The sequence below is a fragment of the Bombus fervidus genome, chromosome 2 (genome assembly GCF_041682495.2).
Source record: "Bombus fervidus isolate BK054 chromosome 2, iyBomFerv1, whole genome shotgun sequence".
Lineage (NCBI taxonomy): Eukaryota > Metazoa > Arthropoda > Insecta > Hymenoptera > Apidae > Bombus > Bombus fervidus.
This window is the reverse complement of record NC_091518.1, coordinates 8,469,356-8,488,527: the sequence shown is the minus strand read 5'-3', so window position 1 is coordinate 8,488,527 and position 19,172 is coordinate 8,469,356. Positions and strand designations below refer to the sequence as shown.

Below are 19,172 nucleotides of genomic sequence, written 5' to 3'. Positions count from 1 at the left end.
ATAAACTCAGATTTGATGTTCTCGCGTGCCTGTTGCTCTGCAGCGCATATGTATGTACTCACTAGTTAAAGCATATATACATACACAAACACCCATATGCGCGCACATACTCACACCTTTGAAGTCGAAGTCGCGTATTACACGGGGACAAACTAGGAAAGGAAAACCACGTCGGATGTCAGATTTGCGCGACGACAGGAGCTTGCGAAGTCTGTTTCCGTGGTATCCATGGATCTCGTGTACGAAAACAGGGAAAGGCACTTTTTAAATCTGAGAAAAAAGTTGCTGAGCGTCGCGTGCGGTTAGCAATGGCCATTCGCGCGATCCGATTGGTCAATACTCGCACGTGCGCGTTGCTGCTTTTTCGGAAACGGTGCAAGGAGGCTCGATGCACCGTGCTCAGTCGGTTTTAGTCGTCTTCTATGGGAGGATGTTGGCCGGTGGTTTACCTGTGACGAAACGTCAAGCGGGATTTTCTTAACTTTTCCCATCGACTCCTCGTGTCAGAAATATTAATTGTTATGAGACGATAAGAGATCAGTCTTATCTATCGTGTTCAAAAGTTTGACGTTGCGTATAAACGTGATAGTCCTTGGTTGATCGCGATTGTTTACGTGGTAGGAGTCAGTGCACGGACTAAAAACATAGAGGGCCCCTTTGGAGAACCGCGATTGTGCAACGTTCACACGTGCTTTCTCACGTACGATCGTCAATCGATTTAATCGTTCGTTTGTGAGCAAGACTGAGGAACGAAGCTAGTGAAAAATGAAAACTGCATCGTTAATCGCTCTTGTTGTCTGTCTGCAATATCATATCACTGGTTCCTTGGCTGGTGAGTCGTGTTTTCTGTCAGTTTGCTAATTTTTTTATTTTCAGCGGTAATCGTTATTGTTGGAGATAATGTATTTAGTCGCCAACAGATGGCAATTGGTGCTATCGATTGACACCTATAAATCAATGGTCTTTAGCTTCATGTTTCCGTTATCCCGTTTTCCTTGTTTCGAGCGGCGTGTGAGCAACACTTTGGTGTGTGCTTTGATGATCAAATGTTAAGCAGTTTTCACGTTGGTTGTTTTATAACTTTTACTTTTCCTACCTAAACATTATTTTCAATAAAAACCCAACAGTCGTGTAATAACATTCTGAGCAAACTTTGATTAGGAATTCAGATGTTGCTGTTAGATATTGACAATTACATGATGATCAAGGATGTAATATTTCTTACCGTTATAAATATGTATATTATTTTTAACGTAATTTGATTAATTAGGAATAACTTTCATAAAGAGCTTAGAATTCTTATTTTTGTTTGTTATGTAGATTCGTGTAATGTAAATCTCGAAGTATACAGGGAATGTTAAATATTTGATGAATATTTTAATTGTATCTACTTTAAATAATATAAAATAAAATTTTATAAAGGGAGAGAGATTATCACAATGTGAAGCGCTTTCAAAAGGAAAGCGTAATATATTTCCTTGTAAACGAATTAAAGAAACTATGATGGAAATGACTAATGATGTAGGATCTATATGTTCAGATTTTATTTGCTATCGATTGTATGATATAAACATATTATATCATGGAGATAATATATGAGAACAAAGTATCTACAATTAAATTTATTAGAATTTCTTATTATTTAAAACTTATTTAAGAGGAGTAGATAGAACAAAAATAATATTAATAAAGAAATAGAAGTTAATACTATTTAGAGAAAAGTTTTTGTTTACGTAATACATATGCTTTATATAACCTATTTATGCTATTTTTGTTAAAAAATATATTTTGTATTTAATAATAATTAAATTAGTTTGTCATTCCACGTGCAAAACATTTCTCATTCATTTTCGATACTTAAAATTATTTTTAATTATTTTCACCTGGATTTTTCCTCATTATACTAACAAAATGTTTTTGTTTTATGTAAAATGTTGTTTAATTATAATTACTAATTAGTTGTTAAAATTATAAATCTAGAAACTGTGTTACTCGCGAAAAATATATTGAGATAAAATAGCTTCTGGAGTTAATTCTTCCGATTGTCAGTTAATATTGGAATCCCTTGTCTCGGAAGCAAAAATAATAATATATTTGCATTCACAGGTTACATATTGAATTAAAGCAAACCAGATTATTCTTATAAAATGTAGAATATGTATGTATATATTAATCAGGCTTAATAATGTAAAATATACATCTTACTAAACACACGGACGTGCATGCATCTCTTACTAAATCAAAAAGTCGAGTATAAAATATAAATAGAAATTCTCCTTTTCCGTCACAGATAAGCAAAAAATTATATGTTGTATCTCGTAAAATTGATGTGTCCTATTTACTCTTACGTTTGCTTTTTCTACGTTCGTTAATTCTCAACAACTGGAACGAACTTACCGCATCAAATACCGCAAAATCGATTTAACCCTCATCCATCCCTCGTGTCAATTTGACACGTTGCCATAAACATAAAGAAATACACGCACATGCTGCTTTATTATTGATGGAGGATGCGTGTGATTTTATATTAGAATGTATACAATTTTTATTTATCTTATTTTTTACTTTTAACAAACACATTCACGAATTTATAACTGTTTATTTCATTGATTTTTGGTAATAATTGGTGTCAACCTGATATGAAGAGACAAATTAGCTTAGGAAAATGGCAGTTAAAAACCCACTATTACATATTTCACTTAAAGTTCCATGTGTTAGCGAAATCTTCCTCAGAGTTGTAGAAAATAACTTATCTTCGCGAAATTTCACGTGTACAAATAAGAAAAAAGAATAGAATTTCACACAGGCAAACTATATAATAATAGATAATCTAATAAATAAAAAACGATGGTCTGTTATTTTGTTGCTTAATTTCTATATATCGATTGTTAACATTTTCCTGCTAAATTCTTGATGTAAATGATGAACGTTTTATAAACGTTTTAAAGATGTCGTTTTTTGTTTATTTAATTAATATTGTTTTCATTTATAGTGATCTATATTTATAGATTTTTTGTAAATAGATATGGAGTAACATCACATATTCTTTTATTAATCTGTATCACCATATTAATACCACTACGAACAAATATGTTTCTAGCTAGTGAAAAAATGGGGGTAAAATTTCAACCATTTCTAGTATTTGCCAAAAGGAATAAAAAAGTTGTTGTCATTATCGTATCGGTGTATATTCCAGAAATCAATCGATACTTTTTATGGTAAAATGTACATAATTTTGTATTTCCTGGTTGGGTCACTTTATATGTTTGATTTACTCATCCACAATGAATAACGCGGTGAAATTAAAACAACAAATGGAACATTTGAGACATTGAGAGAAGGTAGAAAATTGTTTGAAATTGTATAGATATTTAGTTTCACACACATAATTTATACGTGTGTATGTCGCATTGAAATAAAAGAAAAATACATCAAACATCTCTTATAAAAATTAAATTAAATAATTGACTATGATTTTTTTGTTAATATTAATAGTAAATTTTTTATAAATTTTTATAATTATATACTATAATTTCTCCTTTTACTCCCTTACTTATAACATTCTGTAAATCCACTGGTTGCCTAGATTCACAAATTCTACACGTGTCTCGATACCTCTGAATCTGCCATTGTGTACGCTTCTCCGATCACGTTGTACAATATGCCTCTACTAAAATCAATGGAGTCTGTAATCGAATTTCCTTCGAGAGAATCGATATGTGTACGTAGGTTTGAGACCTGGTTGATATCGAGTACGATTACTTTTGATTTTTCTACACACTACGTAGGATCATGGGCGAAATAGAATGCTGATGCTGCTTATGACCGTCTGTGTATCGTAGATAAGCTGTATAGTTGGTTAGCATAATACGTTCGTGATTGTAAAGACGAAAATTCCTTCGAAAAAACGGTTACCTTCTACGGATGGACGAATGTTCCCGAGAAAAATATCGCTCCGCATCTCACAGGGTAATCCTTCTCTGACACAAGTTCAAATTGCTCGTATTTTTCTTGGCCAGAAGACTGTCGTTGAAGGTCCTTAGTGTGCGTGTTGGATTTTTGTGTTTGACGATGTCGAGGTCGCAAGGTGAACGAGTATCTTGAGTATCTTATTTGTCGGGGTTGTTATTTTAATACTCGCGACGAATCTGAGGTTTTTGTTGTATAAAATCATAATAAGTTTTTAATCACATTCATTTATTTACTTCCACAGATTTGTAATTTAATTACGAATATAGCGAATCTTGGAGTTCCACTGATAATAATTATTATCAACTGGTATCGTCATAGGTGGCTACAATAGTTGGAGTTAATATTAGAATAATTTATTTTAATTCTTGTATTTTGTAAAATAAAAGTTTATAAATCCATGCATGAACACAGTGAGCTTCTGGAAGACCGACCCTAGGGTTCCAGTTAATTTTAAGATAATTAATTTTAATTTGTGTTTTGCACTTTATACAATAAAGATTGTTAATAGCGTTTATCATATAAAATATAGAATCTTCTCTTCCAGTTCAAATTGAAATTAAATATTCTGAAATTAAACAATTTCTGTAGCTCGAATTATAGTTGTCATCTGTAACCTAAAGATACTAGCTAGTAATAAATTAGCTTCTTATACGATCAATTTCGATCGCTTGTAATTTCTGGAAGTATATTACTCTAACTTAAAAGAAAAAATGTTTGAGATAATAGATACTTGGTCTTTTATCGTACGTTATGTATATGATTCAATATATTTGGAATTTCACTTGTGTATACTAATATTTGAGTATACTCCTGGTTTAACCTCCATAGGGGATGAATAGAGATTAATTCTAACCCACATTTATAGACTCAGCTCTATAATATTTGAGATAAAATCCATTGAACAATTCTCCAGATGTTCCCAAATTTATGCGTGTAGTAGAATTTTTAAAGAATTTATGAAGATGTAATATTGATGATCCCAGAGTATGTAATACAGTAGAAATTGTATTGTGTACTGTGAAACTATATTGAAACTGTATAGAATTGTGAATATCTTGTTCGTTATAAGTTCATATTGTGATATTGGTGATGGATTTATGACTTGCAATATATGTGTGTAAGAGAATGTTTTAAATATTTCATTCTTTTTATAGGTTGGTATTTTAATATTCATAATAGGTTATAATATGCTAGAATTTTCATTATATCTGAAGTAATCGAAGTTATAATTATTGGAGAACTTGAAATATGAGAGGTATCTATAGATATTGGAACTTGTTAAGAGCCAAGTAGGACCAAGTTATTTTTTTATGAATAATTATTGGAATATCAATTTCGTGTGCGGATATTTACATCTTTATAAGAGGAAATATTTAAGAACATTATATTATTCGGATATTTACTATTCTGTTATCAGAAAACGACGATTTTGTATATTATTTGAGACGAATAACCTATTTTACTACAATATTAAGTGACTCATAAAAATCCATGGCATTTTGAATAGACATCAGTGTTGAATTTTTTACAGATTTAATGAAAAAAGACACTTGTAGTTATTTTCTGCTAAATAATAAGTCTTTTCATTCGGATAAATAGAACTATGTATTTTCTAAAATTCTCCATTTTTAATAACAAGATGCAGGAATTAAACTAGTACTTTAGAGTTGTTCAATAAGAAAAGTATCGTTCTGCTTCAATAAAATAACATTAGATTTGATCTTCGTACGAAGTGTAAATATGAATTCTTTCACCTTTCTATCTCCTCGGTTTTATTCGTCGTTTTCATTTATCTTACTTCTGTTATCAACTTCCATTTACATATTTTTGCAAAATTTTATTTTTATCTTTAAATGACAAGAAGAATTGGATTCACTGGATAAATATGAAAATTATTTTGAAAAATCTACTCAGTTAAATGAAGAGAAAAAGCAAAATTTATACATGCGTTGTTACATACATATATGTATATACATACATCACTGATAATAAATTATAATTATATTAAAATGATAATTCTAAACTATAAATTTTCTTCAAATTCGTCTATGAATTTTTCAAATAATTGGATAAATTTTAGAATGATTATTAATCCACAAATATTCCATGAAATGCATATAGTATCGCACACTAACAATGAAATTTCTCGTTTCTAAAAAATAATAGAACCACCTTCTTTAACGAAACCATCTATTATACATTACTTTATCTGTATTCGTGTTTATTTCTTCCAATATGTACTTGTATAAATCTCTTTAATACGAATCTGTTAAGTCGTTTTATAAATTCCTTCGCCTGTTTGTCACCAATTTTCAATAAAGCGCTGTCCCAAAGCACAAGCAGATACTCAAAACCACGTTACCTTTTAATCGTTTATTTTTTAAATTGATATTTAATTTTAATGAATGCGTGACTTAAATTACAAACTTTGCTAAATGCAAATTTCCAAATTCCCCTATTAATATTTATCTAACGCTAAATAATTTCAATTCCAACGTACACATCTGCATTTTCTACAAAAATTCTCAACAGTCCAATCACCATTCATCACATGGTTCGTTCTGTAAACAATATGCTTCCATTGTTTCTGTCAAAATTTCCTGATTTAGGCTCACGCAGGTTTAGTTCGTCGCGAGTTGAAATTCTTCGTAGGCAGAAGGGTTGTATTACGCCGGTCGAATGGTCGAGGGCGCTTTATGGGAAACTAGAATCGCGCGTCTACACGCTCGTGGAAGTTGTAACAGCTAACGAGTAGGGTGGAACCGCCCCATCCTCTGAAGTTTCCTCTCTGGCGGTCTTTAAGAAGCGCGTCGCCTCCTAGAACGCTGCACTCGTCCTCGGAAACGTTTGTTTCAATGCTCTCTAGCGGCGAGAGGGCAGGGAAAAGAGCCGAGTAATTTCCAGGGAAATTTTTGGAGCTGAAGTAATGCCGGCACAATTTCAACGATAACCTTTTTTCCCTACTCTCTCTCTCTCTCTCTCTCTCTCTGTTTTTTTTCTTCAACCTTTCTTCCTTTTTTATATTTCCTTCTTTTTTTCTATTTTCTGTGTTCGAGTTGTTCGCATGGTCTCCACCTCTTGGACATTTTCGAGCATCATTGTCGGTGTTCACTAGCAGACAATACTCGTCGAGGAATTATGAAACTGGCCAAGCAATTGTTAAGAGTAACAGGTTTCGTTAATGGCGGTGGTTGTTGCAAATGACGCGTTCTATACAATTTTTTTAAGAAGAATATACTATGGTTATTATTAAGCAACGTTTTGGGTTAATGTTTGGGGAAAATGGTCGTTGGAGCGAAAATATGACGATTTTTGATAATCCGTGAAATTTTGTTTCTCAGAGAGATATTTCTTTTTTTTGATATGTAAATTGTGTACAAAAAATTCAAGAAATATGAAGTATTGTTCTAAGACAGTATTAGAAACAAATATCTATATTTCTTACGAAAGAAGAAATCCTTTGGATTGAGGAAATGTTTGATACACTGACTAACATGGCTACACATATGAAGCACTGATTACAGAATTTATATAAGATAATGAAAGAAAGTAATCTAATCACAATCGTAAAAGTGTCTAATAAAAATAGCGTACAATTCCTGAATTTGTAGTTTCGCAAATTACAGCGGTTAAATTTTACCGTTTAGGGTATATGATACAGCACCTTACTCTAGATATTGTTATCTTATTATGAAGTTATGATATTATTATAATGTTAGACTTCATTGTTAGGAAAAAATATCTATTTTATAAATTTAAAATTCAATCAATATATTAATTTAGTACTAGAGAAGGAGATTAGTTGTAGTAGATACATTTGCAATAACTTCCTTAGTAAATCTCATTAATCTTCCAATTGAAAAATGAATTATTAGATATGTCGAATATAATACGACAAATAAGAATAAAGAAATACGAAGAATATCAAAATGATCATTGTTACAGCAAAAGGTAAAAAACTTGAATATTGTTTATTTTGGAGTTATTGTTTTAAATATATATTCTGGACATGTAACGAACAGACAAATGTTATTATTCATAATTATTCATAGAAATAGAGGAATTTCAGATTTTAATAAAATTTTATTCTCAATATCTAGTTTTTGTTCTAAAGTATTAAAAATTTCTAATTACTTAAGATATCTAAAAAATTAATCAGAATATTTTCTACGTTTTCTATTATAAGAACAAAGATACTTGTGTCGTGACAAAAAATTTTATTAAATATTTTTGACGTTTCATATATTATTCTTTATGTTGTACATAGATTCTTTAGTCCATGTCAAATATTTCTTACACCGAGAGGTTTGCTTCTGATGAGAAATATATTTATAACATTGTTTCTTTACATAGCTAAAAGAATATTTTATATTTCTTGAACTTTTCTCTACAAAATTTACCTATCGAGGAAACGAAGAATATTCCATCGAAATCGAAAACGTTAAAACTTAATGTATTAAAAATTATCTCGTTAATTTGAAAAAGGATTGCATTGTTAATTTGAGAAAAAACATCGACTTTGTGTAAAAGAGCACAAATATTCGTCCAAGAACCTAAAGTATTCAGATCTTCCTTGGATCACTAGTATATGCGTTAAAATTAAAATTTCTTGTGCGACAATTTCGTCAAAGGAATTCTTCAAAGACCCGTCTAACGATCCTTCGTTAACAAAGCGTGTTCCAAAATTTATTATTAATCCACAAAACCCGTAACGTGCACACTCTATACTCTCTGTCAGTGAACAGCAGTGAACAGTACTCGTAAAAAATACGAGCACTTGACCCTTTTATAATTAGCGCTCGTTGCTCTTTCCTTCTCTTCTCATTTTCTCTTCAGTGTCACCGACCCGTTTCATAATATCGAAATTTACACATTAAAAATTTATTGTTAGTAAAAAGTTTCAATATATGCCGTAGAAATCGGCTAAAAAGAATATCTCTCTCACTCTCGATCCTGGTGAAAATAGCTATAGAAATGTCCCAGAAGAGCCTAAGATATTTCAATTTTTGAGAAAATGTTATTAGTGATAAAAAAAATTGGATTTCGGAAGAATTTAATGCGATAGACGAAGAGATTAATGGAAAATTCCTTTCTTTGAAAGGTAGATTAGAAAAATATGTAGGTGATAGAAATAACAGCGGATGATTATTGAGAGAAATTATAGATACACATAATATAATTATAATATAATGCACATAATTAAAATGGATAAGATAATAATTCCAGAGACACATGTACCTATGAAGTTCCTGCACACTTCGTTGTGAATAAATTGTAAATTTTTGTGCATTTGTTTCTATTCATTCGAGTATTTTATTTTGGATATTGTATATATGTATTTACACAGTCTACCTATGATCTTCCCTAACATGTAAATTAACAGCATTGTACGCGCTTTATGCGGCAAATGAGCCGCTTATTTCCCAGATTGGTTAACCCCACGAAGCAGAAAGTGGAGAAGACCAATGAAATTACATCAGATAAGCATCAATCAAGTGTTACAGCACTGAAATTTCAAAAAATGTGAGAAAGTGGAGTTGATCACTTTGGTCTATAAATAACTGAAACATAGCAAATATAGCAAGTTCGCGTCTTGATTTATAAAAAGTCTATGAAATTTACTATTCCTCATCTTTCGTTGTCTCTTGGGTGTAATCGATTCGTTTCATCTTACGGAATTACATATATCAAAAACTTATTAGCAAGAATTTCGAGTATATTCCTTAGGAACCAGTTACAAGGAATATCTCTTCGTTATCTAGGCGAAAATGACCGCGGAAAAGTCCCAAAGGAGTCTGAGATAGGATAAAGTGTATCGCAATAGAAAGACAGAGGAATTTCCCTGTCGAGTTTGGCCTAATCGACGGGGTAAATTTTAATATTCCGAAATATATCGTCGTGCAAGCGTGAGTAATTCGTAGCTATTGCGCACTGCGTCAGAAGATTCTTGCCAGCCACGAGTCTTGATTAAATTTCTTGATTATCTCGTGATTCGCCGGCTATGCGGATGGATGGCGGTTTCAAAGTCGAGCTTTCGTGGCCTTGAAGGTCTGTCTGGGAAATACATAGCTGGTTACGAACTGCAGTTTCCCTTTTTTCTTCTTTTCTCCTTCCTTCTTTTGTTGTGTTGCCTATGGTGATTGTAGCGTCTTTGATGAAGTCCGACGGTTAATAGGATAAATTTTTCATTTTAACAAGATCGGAGAGACGAAGAAGCAGAATGAATATAGAAGTTAATAGAAGAAATGTTTCAGAATTATGTCTTTTTTGTGTGAATTTCAAGTTTTTAAGTCCATAAGATAGATTTGATGATAACACTGAACATGATAAGCCCATATTTTTTCATTTTCTGACCTAACGTCGTATAAATAAGTCATGTTTATTTTCATCTTATTAACAATTTTATATGCAGATATAAATGAAAACACAATTTTGAAATAAGAAAGCCATCCTTTATTTGGTTTCTGCATTAAATTTGTATCTATGTTCTGCTCCTCCAAAATGTTTAAAAGATCACAGAAATTCTTGGTTATAAACTCCGATGAATTTACGAATGTCAGAAAACCTACAAAGATGGTCTTATCACGTTTTTGTGATCTTTATGTGAAGTAGTTGAAGAAAGTAAGCGATTCGAAGATGTAAAGCCTTTTGAGAGTTGATAAATGTTTTGTGGGAAACGAATAAGACTAGTTTAGTATCTATATTAATTTATCTTTGTTAATATTGTTAGTCTGCATATAGTTAATGTTAGTAATACTTTTTAAATGTTCAAGAAATCAATAGAAACGTACATTTAATTCTGAAATGAAATGGAAAGGTAGTTTTAATGTAAAATCGATTGACAAATTTATTGAATTTTGAAATTACTCTTCCATAAAAGATGTCACTTAATGTTTCAGAACTCACTTGAAACGTGAAAGTAGATATTGTTGATTTAATATTATTTTAAACCGCAGATGATGGAAGCACGTAATAAAGGAACGGTGAAAAGGTTATAATCTTACAAAATGTGATTGAAAAGTAGGAAAACATGATAAAGGAAATTTTCATAATTCTTTTAGCAAAGAGGAAAAATTCTATGAAGCGATTTTGTGTGACGAAAGAGTTGCAATGCAAAATATAATTTTATTATTAAGTCATTTTGTATGGAAGAAAGTTTTTTCTGTTTCGAACTTTAAAAATAATACACAGTTTTATTGGATATTATGAAATGCTAGTAACGAAGAATAAATGCATATATAGTTACTTGTTTTTAATTTGTATTACCATTTATCATTTTTATTTTTAAATTTATATTATTGCTTATTATCTTCATTTTGTATGAAAAAATGTTTATTTATTTTTAAATAATTCGCAGTTTTACTAAATATTCTAAGATAATAGTTGAGAAATATAAGTTATTGTTTTTTATCTTCAGTTTTAAATTCAGATACTTATATTTCTTGTATCTTAATTAAAACGTTTACATTTGCAACTTCGTTGATGCTTCATTTAGAAAAAGGAAGACATTTTATGCAAACATCTGCAGCTTAGCTTCCGTTTTTTTCCAAAGTATATATTTTACTTAAGTCGCCTCTTTGTAATTAGCAAATTAATTAACAAATTAATTAACAAATTTCTCAGAGTTAGACTTTATATTTTTTTACATTTTTGTATACATTTTTGTATAAATAAAGGAAGCTGTTGATACAATGAATTTTTGCGAAAAGTATCGTAAGATGTAGTAAGAATATTACTGAAAAATTCACTTAATTTAAGCTCAACGGATTTAACAATACGTTTATTGATCCACGTTTAATTTTATACCTCAGCCGTATTTTACATATTATCATTTAATTATATATATATATATAGGATTGGTTATTATAATTGGCATTTATTCCAATTACTGAATTATATCTATTTAGTGTACTGTTTGTTGAAATTAAATAAAATTGATGCAAAAATTTAATAATATACCAACAAATATGATCAGCATAAATTTTGTCAGTATTGTTTTAATCAAGCATAAAATTCTTTATAATTTGCATGAAAATACGCGTATTTGTTATTATACACTGTCTCGTTAATTCGTCTTCTTTTAATTTTTGCAAAATTCATAAATACGATTTGTGATCAGATCAATGCTTGGTGATCATAATAAGTCAACATAATAAATTTTTTTAACTTTTTCATATTTTGCACCGCTATTATGTATGAATACAAAATTCTAATGGATCAGCTATTTCTTTAATAGTCTGAGTTATCTCGTCTTATATGTATGAAATATAACGATGTATTATACAACACCAACGTATTAAAATTTACACAAATTATTATACGTATATATGTACTCGCACGAAAGTATCCGGACATTTGCTTTGATAAGACGTATCATCACATTTAAGTAATATAAAATAACATTTAAATCGGACCTTCGGTATTTTAAATCAAGTTGTCCCGTTGGATCTCTTTTTATGAAACCTTTAAGGATTTTAATCTGTACGTCATCGATAAATAATGTAGCAACTTTACAGCAAACAGAAAATAAATGTAATATAATGCGAAAAATACCTACTTTATGCTACAGCACATTGAAATGAAAGGAAGACACATCGAACGACAGTTTACAGAGATGAAAACAAATCGTTATATTTTGTATCAAAATATTTAATTCTCTCTTCAGATTGGTTCCATCTTTTGCTCGTTCCAACGAGTATTATAACAAACTCTTAAATTATTTTTCCGTAACACTTTTTATAGCAATATTATATCGGTATATCGTAAGCACTAACACACATAACCATAAGGAAATAAACGTTTCTAAGCATCGCGAAGTTAAACAGCTGGTAGGAATCCGTAACTCAACGTGTTTTGACATTTTTTCGCTAACGATTATATTAGAGAGCAACGACCCTCGACACCAGCGCTCGTACTTTACATAAACCCATTACTTATCCTCGTTTCTCGTATAAAATTTGCAAATTGCTGGGAAATACCGGAAGCGAAATAAAAATAGGCTGATCCGTGGGATATTTTGCCTCGCGTAAGTGGACCGCGACCGAGAAACTTTCAGAAACATTGACGCCTACAAGCGTACATATAAAGTATCTTATAAATATAGTATCGCTCGAAAGGAATCGAGCAATTGCTTATTTTTGACAGAATATAATTTTATTACAATATCACGAATGATAATTGTGTATTAATAAATAATGACTATATTCTTTATTATTATTTGTTGTTACGACAAAAATTCGTTTTAATCAGATAGAAGATATGGAATGAGAAAATTTCATGTGTAAGGACGAAGTAAAGTAGGGCGCAATTTTTGAACAAAATTTATAATAAATATATTTTAGCAATATTATTTACTCTTAAAGTATCTACATGTTCTCTGAAATGTAGGTCAGATAAGAAAAGTTTTCTTAAACTTATACTGTAATTAATTCAGGCAACAATTTTTCGAAATCAGTAGAAACACTGCCCATGTATTTTTAAAGGAAATAATTAAATGTTGCTACATTAATTTGGTTCCATAAGAAGATGACAAGTATTGTATCACTAAATACTACTAACACTATTGCTACAAATTAGCCAGTGTCCGGATACTTTTGATTGGTTGTTATAAGTATGTATTTGTACGTAGAAAACAACTTTAACTACAAAATTGTGGTTTCAAACTATAACATCTTTATACTTTTTAATCAGCGTAACTACGTATAATAATATATTATATTTCGAGTGAAGTGATTTCTGAAAATTAACATGTAATAATAAAATTGGCATTTGTAATTGCCAAAACTTATACAAGTACTTTTTTCTACTTGACAAACTCTTTATCTACAGATCTTTTGATTGTTAAATTATAAATTAATTACATTGAGAAGGTTCTTCTAAATTGATAAAAAGATGTTGATATAATCAATGATATTTAAATAGTAAATGTAACTGTGTATATGTACAGTAGTATATGCATGAAGTAAATAGTAAAATATATTTTTGGTGTTTTCTAATAGTTCGTCATTATAGTTTAGTGATTCCATACACGGATACTACTAGATACTGTTATTAGATATGTACATACATACATGTGGTGGCTCAAAAAAGTATTTGGACATCTACCATAGAAAACATTCATATGTATATTATGTGTGTTGTATAAAACATTTTGAAATTTGTTCCATGTAATGAGATATTGTTAATGTTAATTAATGAGATATAACTGTCATGACATTATTATTGGCAAAATTTGAAATCAATTTGAGAACGTATATAGAAGTTACTATATATGCATGTAGTACTTATATACATAGTAGAAAAGATATCTTTATATAGATCATAGTATCACATATGTAGTAAATATTTAGTATAAATAGCTTATTTAAAAGTAGAATAAGTAAATTAACGCAAGTTATAGTTCCATTGAATATTTCGACGTATTAGTATACCAGATAGGTGTCTAAATACTTTTGTACTCTCTGCGAAATATATGTACATGCACTAAATATCTTGTAATTCCAATATATATCTTTAGATTCGTTTCAAAATTTATCAATACAATTATGATAACCGAGTCTCATGATAATGCGAATAAAGTTTCAAAGTGTTTTATGATATTATAGGATATATTTATAAACAGTTGTTATATGTGTTCAAAGACTTTCGTGAGCATCTGTACGTAATCTGCACGAACGAATAAATACATACAACGCACTAATATCATAGTTTCGTTGGCTTTCGACCTTCGCCGGATATTAGCACGAATTTAAATGTCCTTTCTCGCAAGCGAAGTGGAAAAATCTCTCGTTATCTTTGAAAGCCGTTTCGTCCCGTGGCAGAGCCTCGAAGCTTGCCACACACCGCGCCTCAGGGACGCGAAAACGTGTCGAGGTATAAAGTGAAATTGAAAGGAGACCCCAGGAATTTTCCCTATCTGCCTCTCTGTCTCGAATCCGGAATCGTCTCTTTCTTACCAGACGGCAAACTGGTATACGAGAACGTTGGATACGAGGTTTGTGTAAAGCCTCAGGCTTTGCCGATGTTATTTAAGCAGTGGTAGAGCCGTACGTACGGCCAGACGAACCACATTCACTCTGCCTTATCCTTTGCCACTCTACTTCTTCGGACGTCGTGATGCGAGTCTCGCGTCGCGTGTTATCGATGCTTCAACGCACTGTTTCTTGGTTGATTAATCGTTCTTTGATTTCTTTCGTAATTGGTTAATTTTCCCATTGCAAGCAATGCCGAAATCGCGTTCCACCTATTCTGTTAATTTCGGTGACCGCGCTTTTTTTTATCATATTATGGTATTCGAAGCTTAGAATGACTTTTTTACGATTTCTTTGAAATTTGGACAACGCGTTATTTAATATATTATTTATTCACGATTGAATTTTTAGAAAGTTAAAATCTTAACATGTAATCCCTGTAGTCACAGCCGCAGAGATGTTTTTTCGATTAATTACGGAAAAGCCTTTCTTACAAAGTTGTTAAGAAACTATTATGTTGCGTAAAATGCTTTTCGAATAAAAGTAATGTGAAATATGTAACATCAGTAATTTCGGCGTCCAAAATGTTATTTGTAATACGTATTATTATGTGAAGTTCTGTTCTTCTCTGAATTGTCTGTTAGTATGCGCTTGTAAAAAGCTTAGACAACCAAGAAATTTCTTCCTAGAAATACAATCTGAGACGTGCACAGAAAATATGGCTTTCGAGTCTCGGTGTGTTTTACTTTTGGGAAATATTGTCCCACTACAAATACCTTAAAAGTCTCTTTATGATAATCCTATATAACATGTAAATTTCATCCGCGATTTTCTATAGGGAGATATGAAAATCGCCGGCGGCTAGTAATTGTTGATGTAGGAAATGTAGAGACGAGATTGATAGTTGGTAACTGAACGTTGTTGTTTTTATTTAATTTTGTAGAATTTCATAGGTTATGTAAATTTTTAAGGAAAGCAATATATCTGCATCGTTGATATAAAATATTTTTAATTAAACAATTATGAAATACATATTTCATGTAAGAAATTTCGAAGAAGAATAAAAATGTATATAAATTTCAGCGAGTTGTAGAATATCGGGGATAATTTATAATACATGAATTTAATGTTATTCGATTCTGGAAATAAATATGAAAATAGTGCAAATAATTTTTTAGCATCTAACACATTTTACAATGATTGGTGATTGTTTGATTTCAAGTACGTAGTACGAGTTTGAATAAGTTTCAATGTAAAATATAATACGCATAATTAGTTTTGAAAATTGTGTTGAAAGAGACTAAATGTTGAAGCTATCTAGCAAGAAATCAAATAAACAAAATTCTTTATGTATGAAGAGAAATAAGGAAAAAATTACTACAAACATTGAAAGTTTATTTAGAAATTGTAACAATTGGATAAAGATAATATTTCTAAATATTCTACTTTAATCCTAAAAGGTTAACGTTAATACTTTGCTTTCACCGATACATGTTATATCCTTCACCCTCTTCTATCTTTTTGTAGGTTATTAAATACTTTGTAATCTATTTCTATCGCACGATGGTTAACCACAACAGTGTAAAATCTAATTTTGTTATGTTATTGTAATTTCCTAATAAACTGCTTGTAGACCTACAACTAAGATTTTATCTTATGGACTAAAATTAAATCTAAAATTAATACAAAATTTTGTCACGAATATAATTTCTATTTATGTAGTGTATGAGTGTACCTTATAGAAAAACCGCAATCTGATAACGCAAAACAAGAGGTTTTGTTTAAAATGTATAAATATAGTTTTTATTATGTGGAGATAATTCCAGTCCTAAATTTCACAAGCTGCAAGGATTAAAGAGATTTATTTTTCTACACATATTTGCGAGAAGCAATATATAATTGCTTTTTACATGAACTAACTGAAGGTCTTATGCAATATACAACAGTATTATCTGTAGATTGATGCACTTTAATAGATTAATACATTTTCAGTTATTTTTTATGTATAGACATACAGTGGGAAACATCTTTCTATACTTTTCTAATCTCGTTATCTGTGCTGGTTATACTAATTTAATACTCTATCCTAATAGATTAAACTTTGGAATGATTAAAAAGTAGCTATATACTCTTAAGGAAATATCATACCTGAAACAAGAAATAAAGCTTTCTTGTATTAAAAAGTTAGTTCATATGGTAAGACATCTCATTGATGAAACATGATACTTAAAATAAAGTATCACGTCCTAAACAGTAAATAAACCTTTTTTGCATTAGAAAATCAATTCGTGCGATGAAATACTTCACTGGCGAACGCTTGAGCTCACGAGTATCTAAATTAGTCTGGGATCCATATCGCTGCAATTTTTTCATCACGATATACGAACCCAAGTAATACAAGAACCGATTCTCTATATATGTTATTAGTTTGATTAAAATTTGATATCTTTCAAATGCAGCCATCGAGGAAATTGTTTTGAAGATTCGTTTTATTCTTCGAACGTTCATCGATGTTGGTCAAGTATCAAACTTTCAACGTTTTCTGTTATTTTGGCTAGCGACATTGCAGCACGATAAATATTTCAATCACCGTGGAACGTGAATGGTTTCAGCAATTTGCCAAGCTTGCGTGGTAAGTGGGTCTAATCGTGTAAATCTATAGCTGCGCGATATCAGTTTTTCAGTAAGTTGTAAACTTATGAAACAAGTCTCGGGAATATCCTCTTTCAAATGTCATTCCTATGAGCGTACGGCTCATAAGGCTCGCTACTTTTGCCATTACCTCTGCCTGTACTTTTACCTCGTAGTTCGCCGCGCGGTTATACTTATCCTGTTTTAGCTCTTCAGAGCTCGAGTTGCTCGCGTTCGGGCATGTTCAGACGTTAAAACTGCCCGGGAATTGTTTCTCTTGCAGCAAATAAGAAAACAAGAAAGCGAAGAGAGGATGAGCTGTTTGTGTTATATGGAATTGAACATTTTCGAAAACTTTGTGCGATTTTATAGTATTAGATATATTTACGTTATTTATTTACAGAAGTATATATCTATTTATTATTTTTTTAATTATATTTTATTATATTTATTTACAGAAGTCATGCACTGATCGTGGATATTTATAGCAATTGATATTTTTATGAAAATAATCTATTTCTAGTAATAGTGATTCTCCATTAATCTGTATTATCGTTCCCTTTTGTAGGGACTTTATTGTTCGTTGGAGAAATAATCTCGAACAATGGTATTGTCTTCTTTATAGACTCTGAATGTCTTTTTTATCCTACGACAATCAGAACAAATGGTATTCGGATGGTAAACCAAATTAAGTAATTTTGTAGTTTAATCTTTTAATTTTAGAACAAATATAAAAAGACACTTTTTTTGCCAATGAAATATTATTAGTTTTTTATTAGGTTTTTTGAAGTATATGCAAATATCCGTAATCATAGTGGTAGAATAAATAGGCGAGACTATGAAAACAGTTAATTACTAGCGAATTACTTATTGTTAGTAGAACATAGTAGAACACAAATTATAAAATTTTACATCTAAAGAGATTATAGTAAGAAAAGAAACACTATTGAAGCGAAGAGGTATAGATAATTTTAATTATTTCAAATGATCTATTATTACTAAATTGATTGGTATTTGTGAAACACGTTAATAAAAATAGATAGCGATACAAGTCGTATTACAAAGTTTAAGTATCATACTTTTTATCGAGAGAGCCCTTCTGTAGCACTGAAAGTGAAATGTTTGCTCACCCAATAATGAATTTATAAAAGTTCCATTATATTATTTTATAATATGAGATATCCGTTCGGACACTTCAGATTCTTTTTGTAAATTCCACCACGAAGAAATCTTCATCTACGTAACTATTATTATTATTATATGTAACTTCTAATATATAGTTTAATAGTAATAAGAATTCGTATAGTTGTGAATAACACGTTCATCACACAATTCGAGACATTATAATCCGCAAAAACAGACTATGACGTGGCACTGTAACGAGCTCTGTCATAATGGGAGCATAAAATTTTTAACTGAGACGTTGAAGTAAAATTCTCGCTCGTAACAGTTTTTGTCCTACTTGAAAAACTTATACCAAGCCATATTTTTCACGCTGGTTTATGCGGTCGTTTGCTTGATCTGGCGCGATTTCTCTTCTCCTTGCATCATAATGTAAACTCTCTAGACTTGCTATTTTCTTTCTCTGCTCCCCTTTTC

General features: G+C 30.7%; 1 protein-coding gene across 1 annotated transcript in view; it reads left to right on the top strand.

The window, feature by feature from the left end:
• Positions 1 to 399: 399 nt before the first annotated feature.
• The window catches only part of LOC139998180 (uncharacterized), a 233,148-nt gene continuing 214,375 nt past the window's right edge, over positions 400 to 19,172 (top strand). The window contains exon 1 of the mRNA XM_072022520.1: positions 400 to 832. Within this exon, the coding sequence (XP_071878621.1) occupies positions 766 to 832 (67 nt within the window). The 5' untranslated portion in view covers positions 400 to 765. The remainder of the gene's footprint in view (positions 833 to 19,172) is intronic.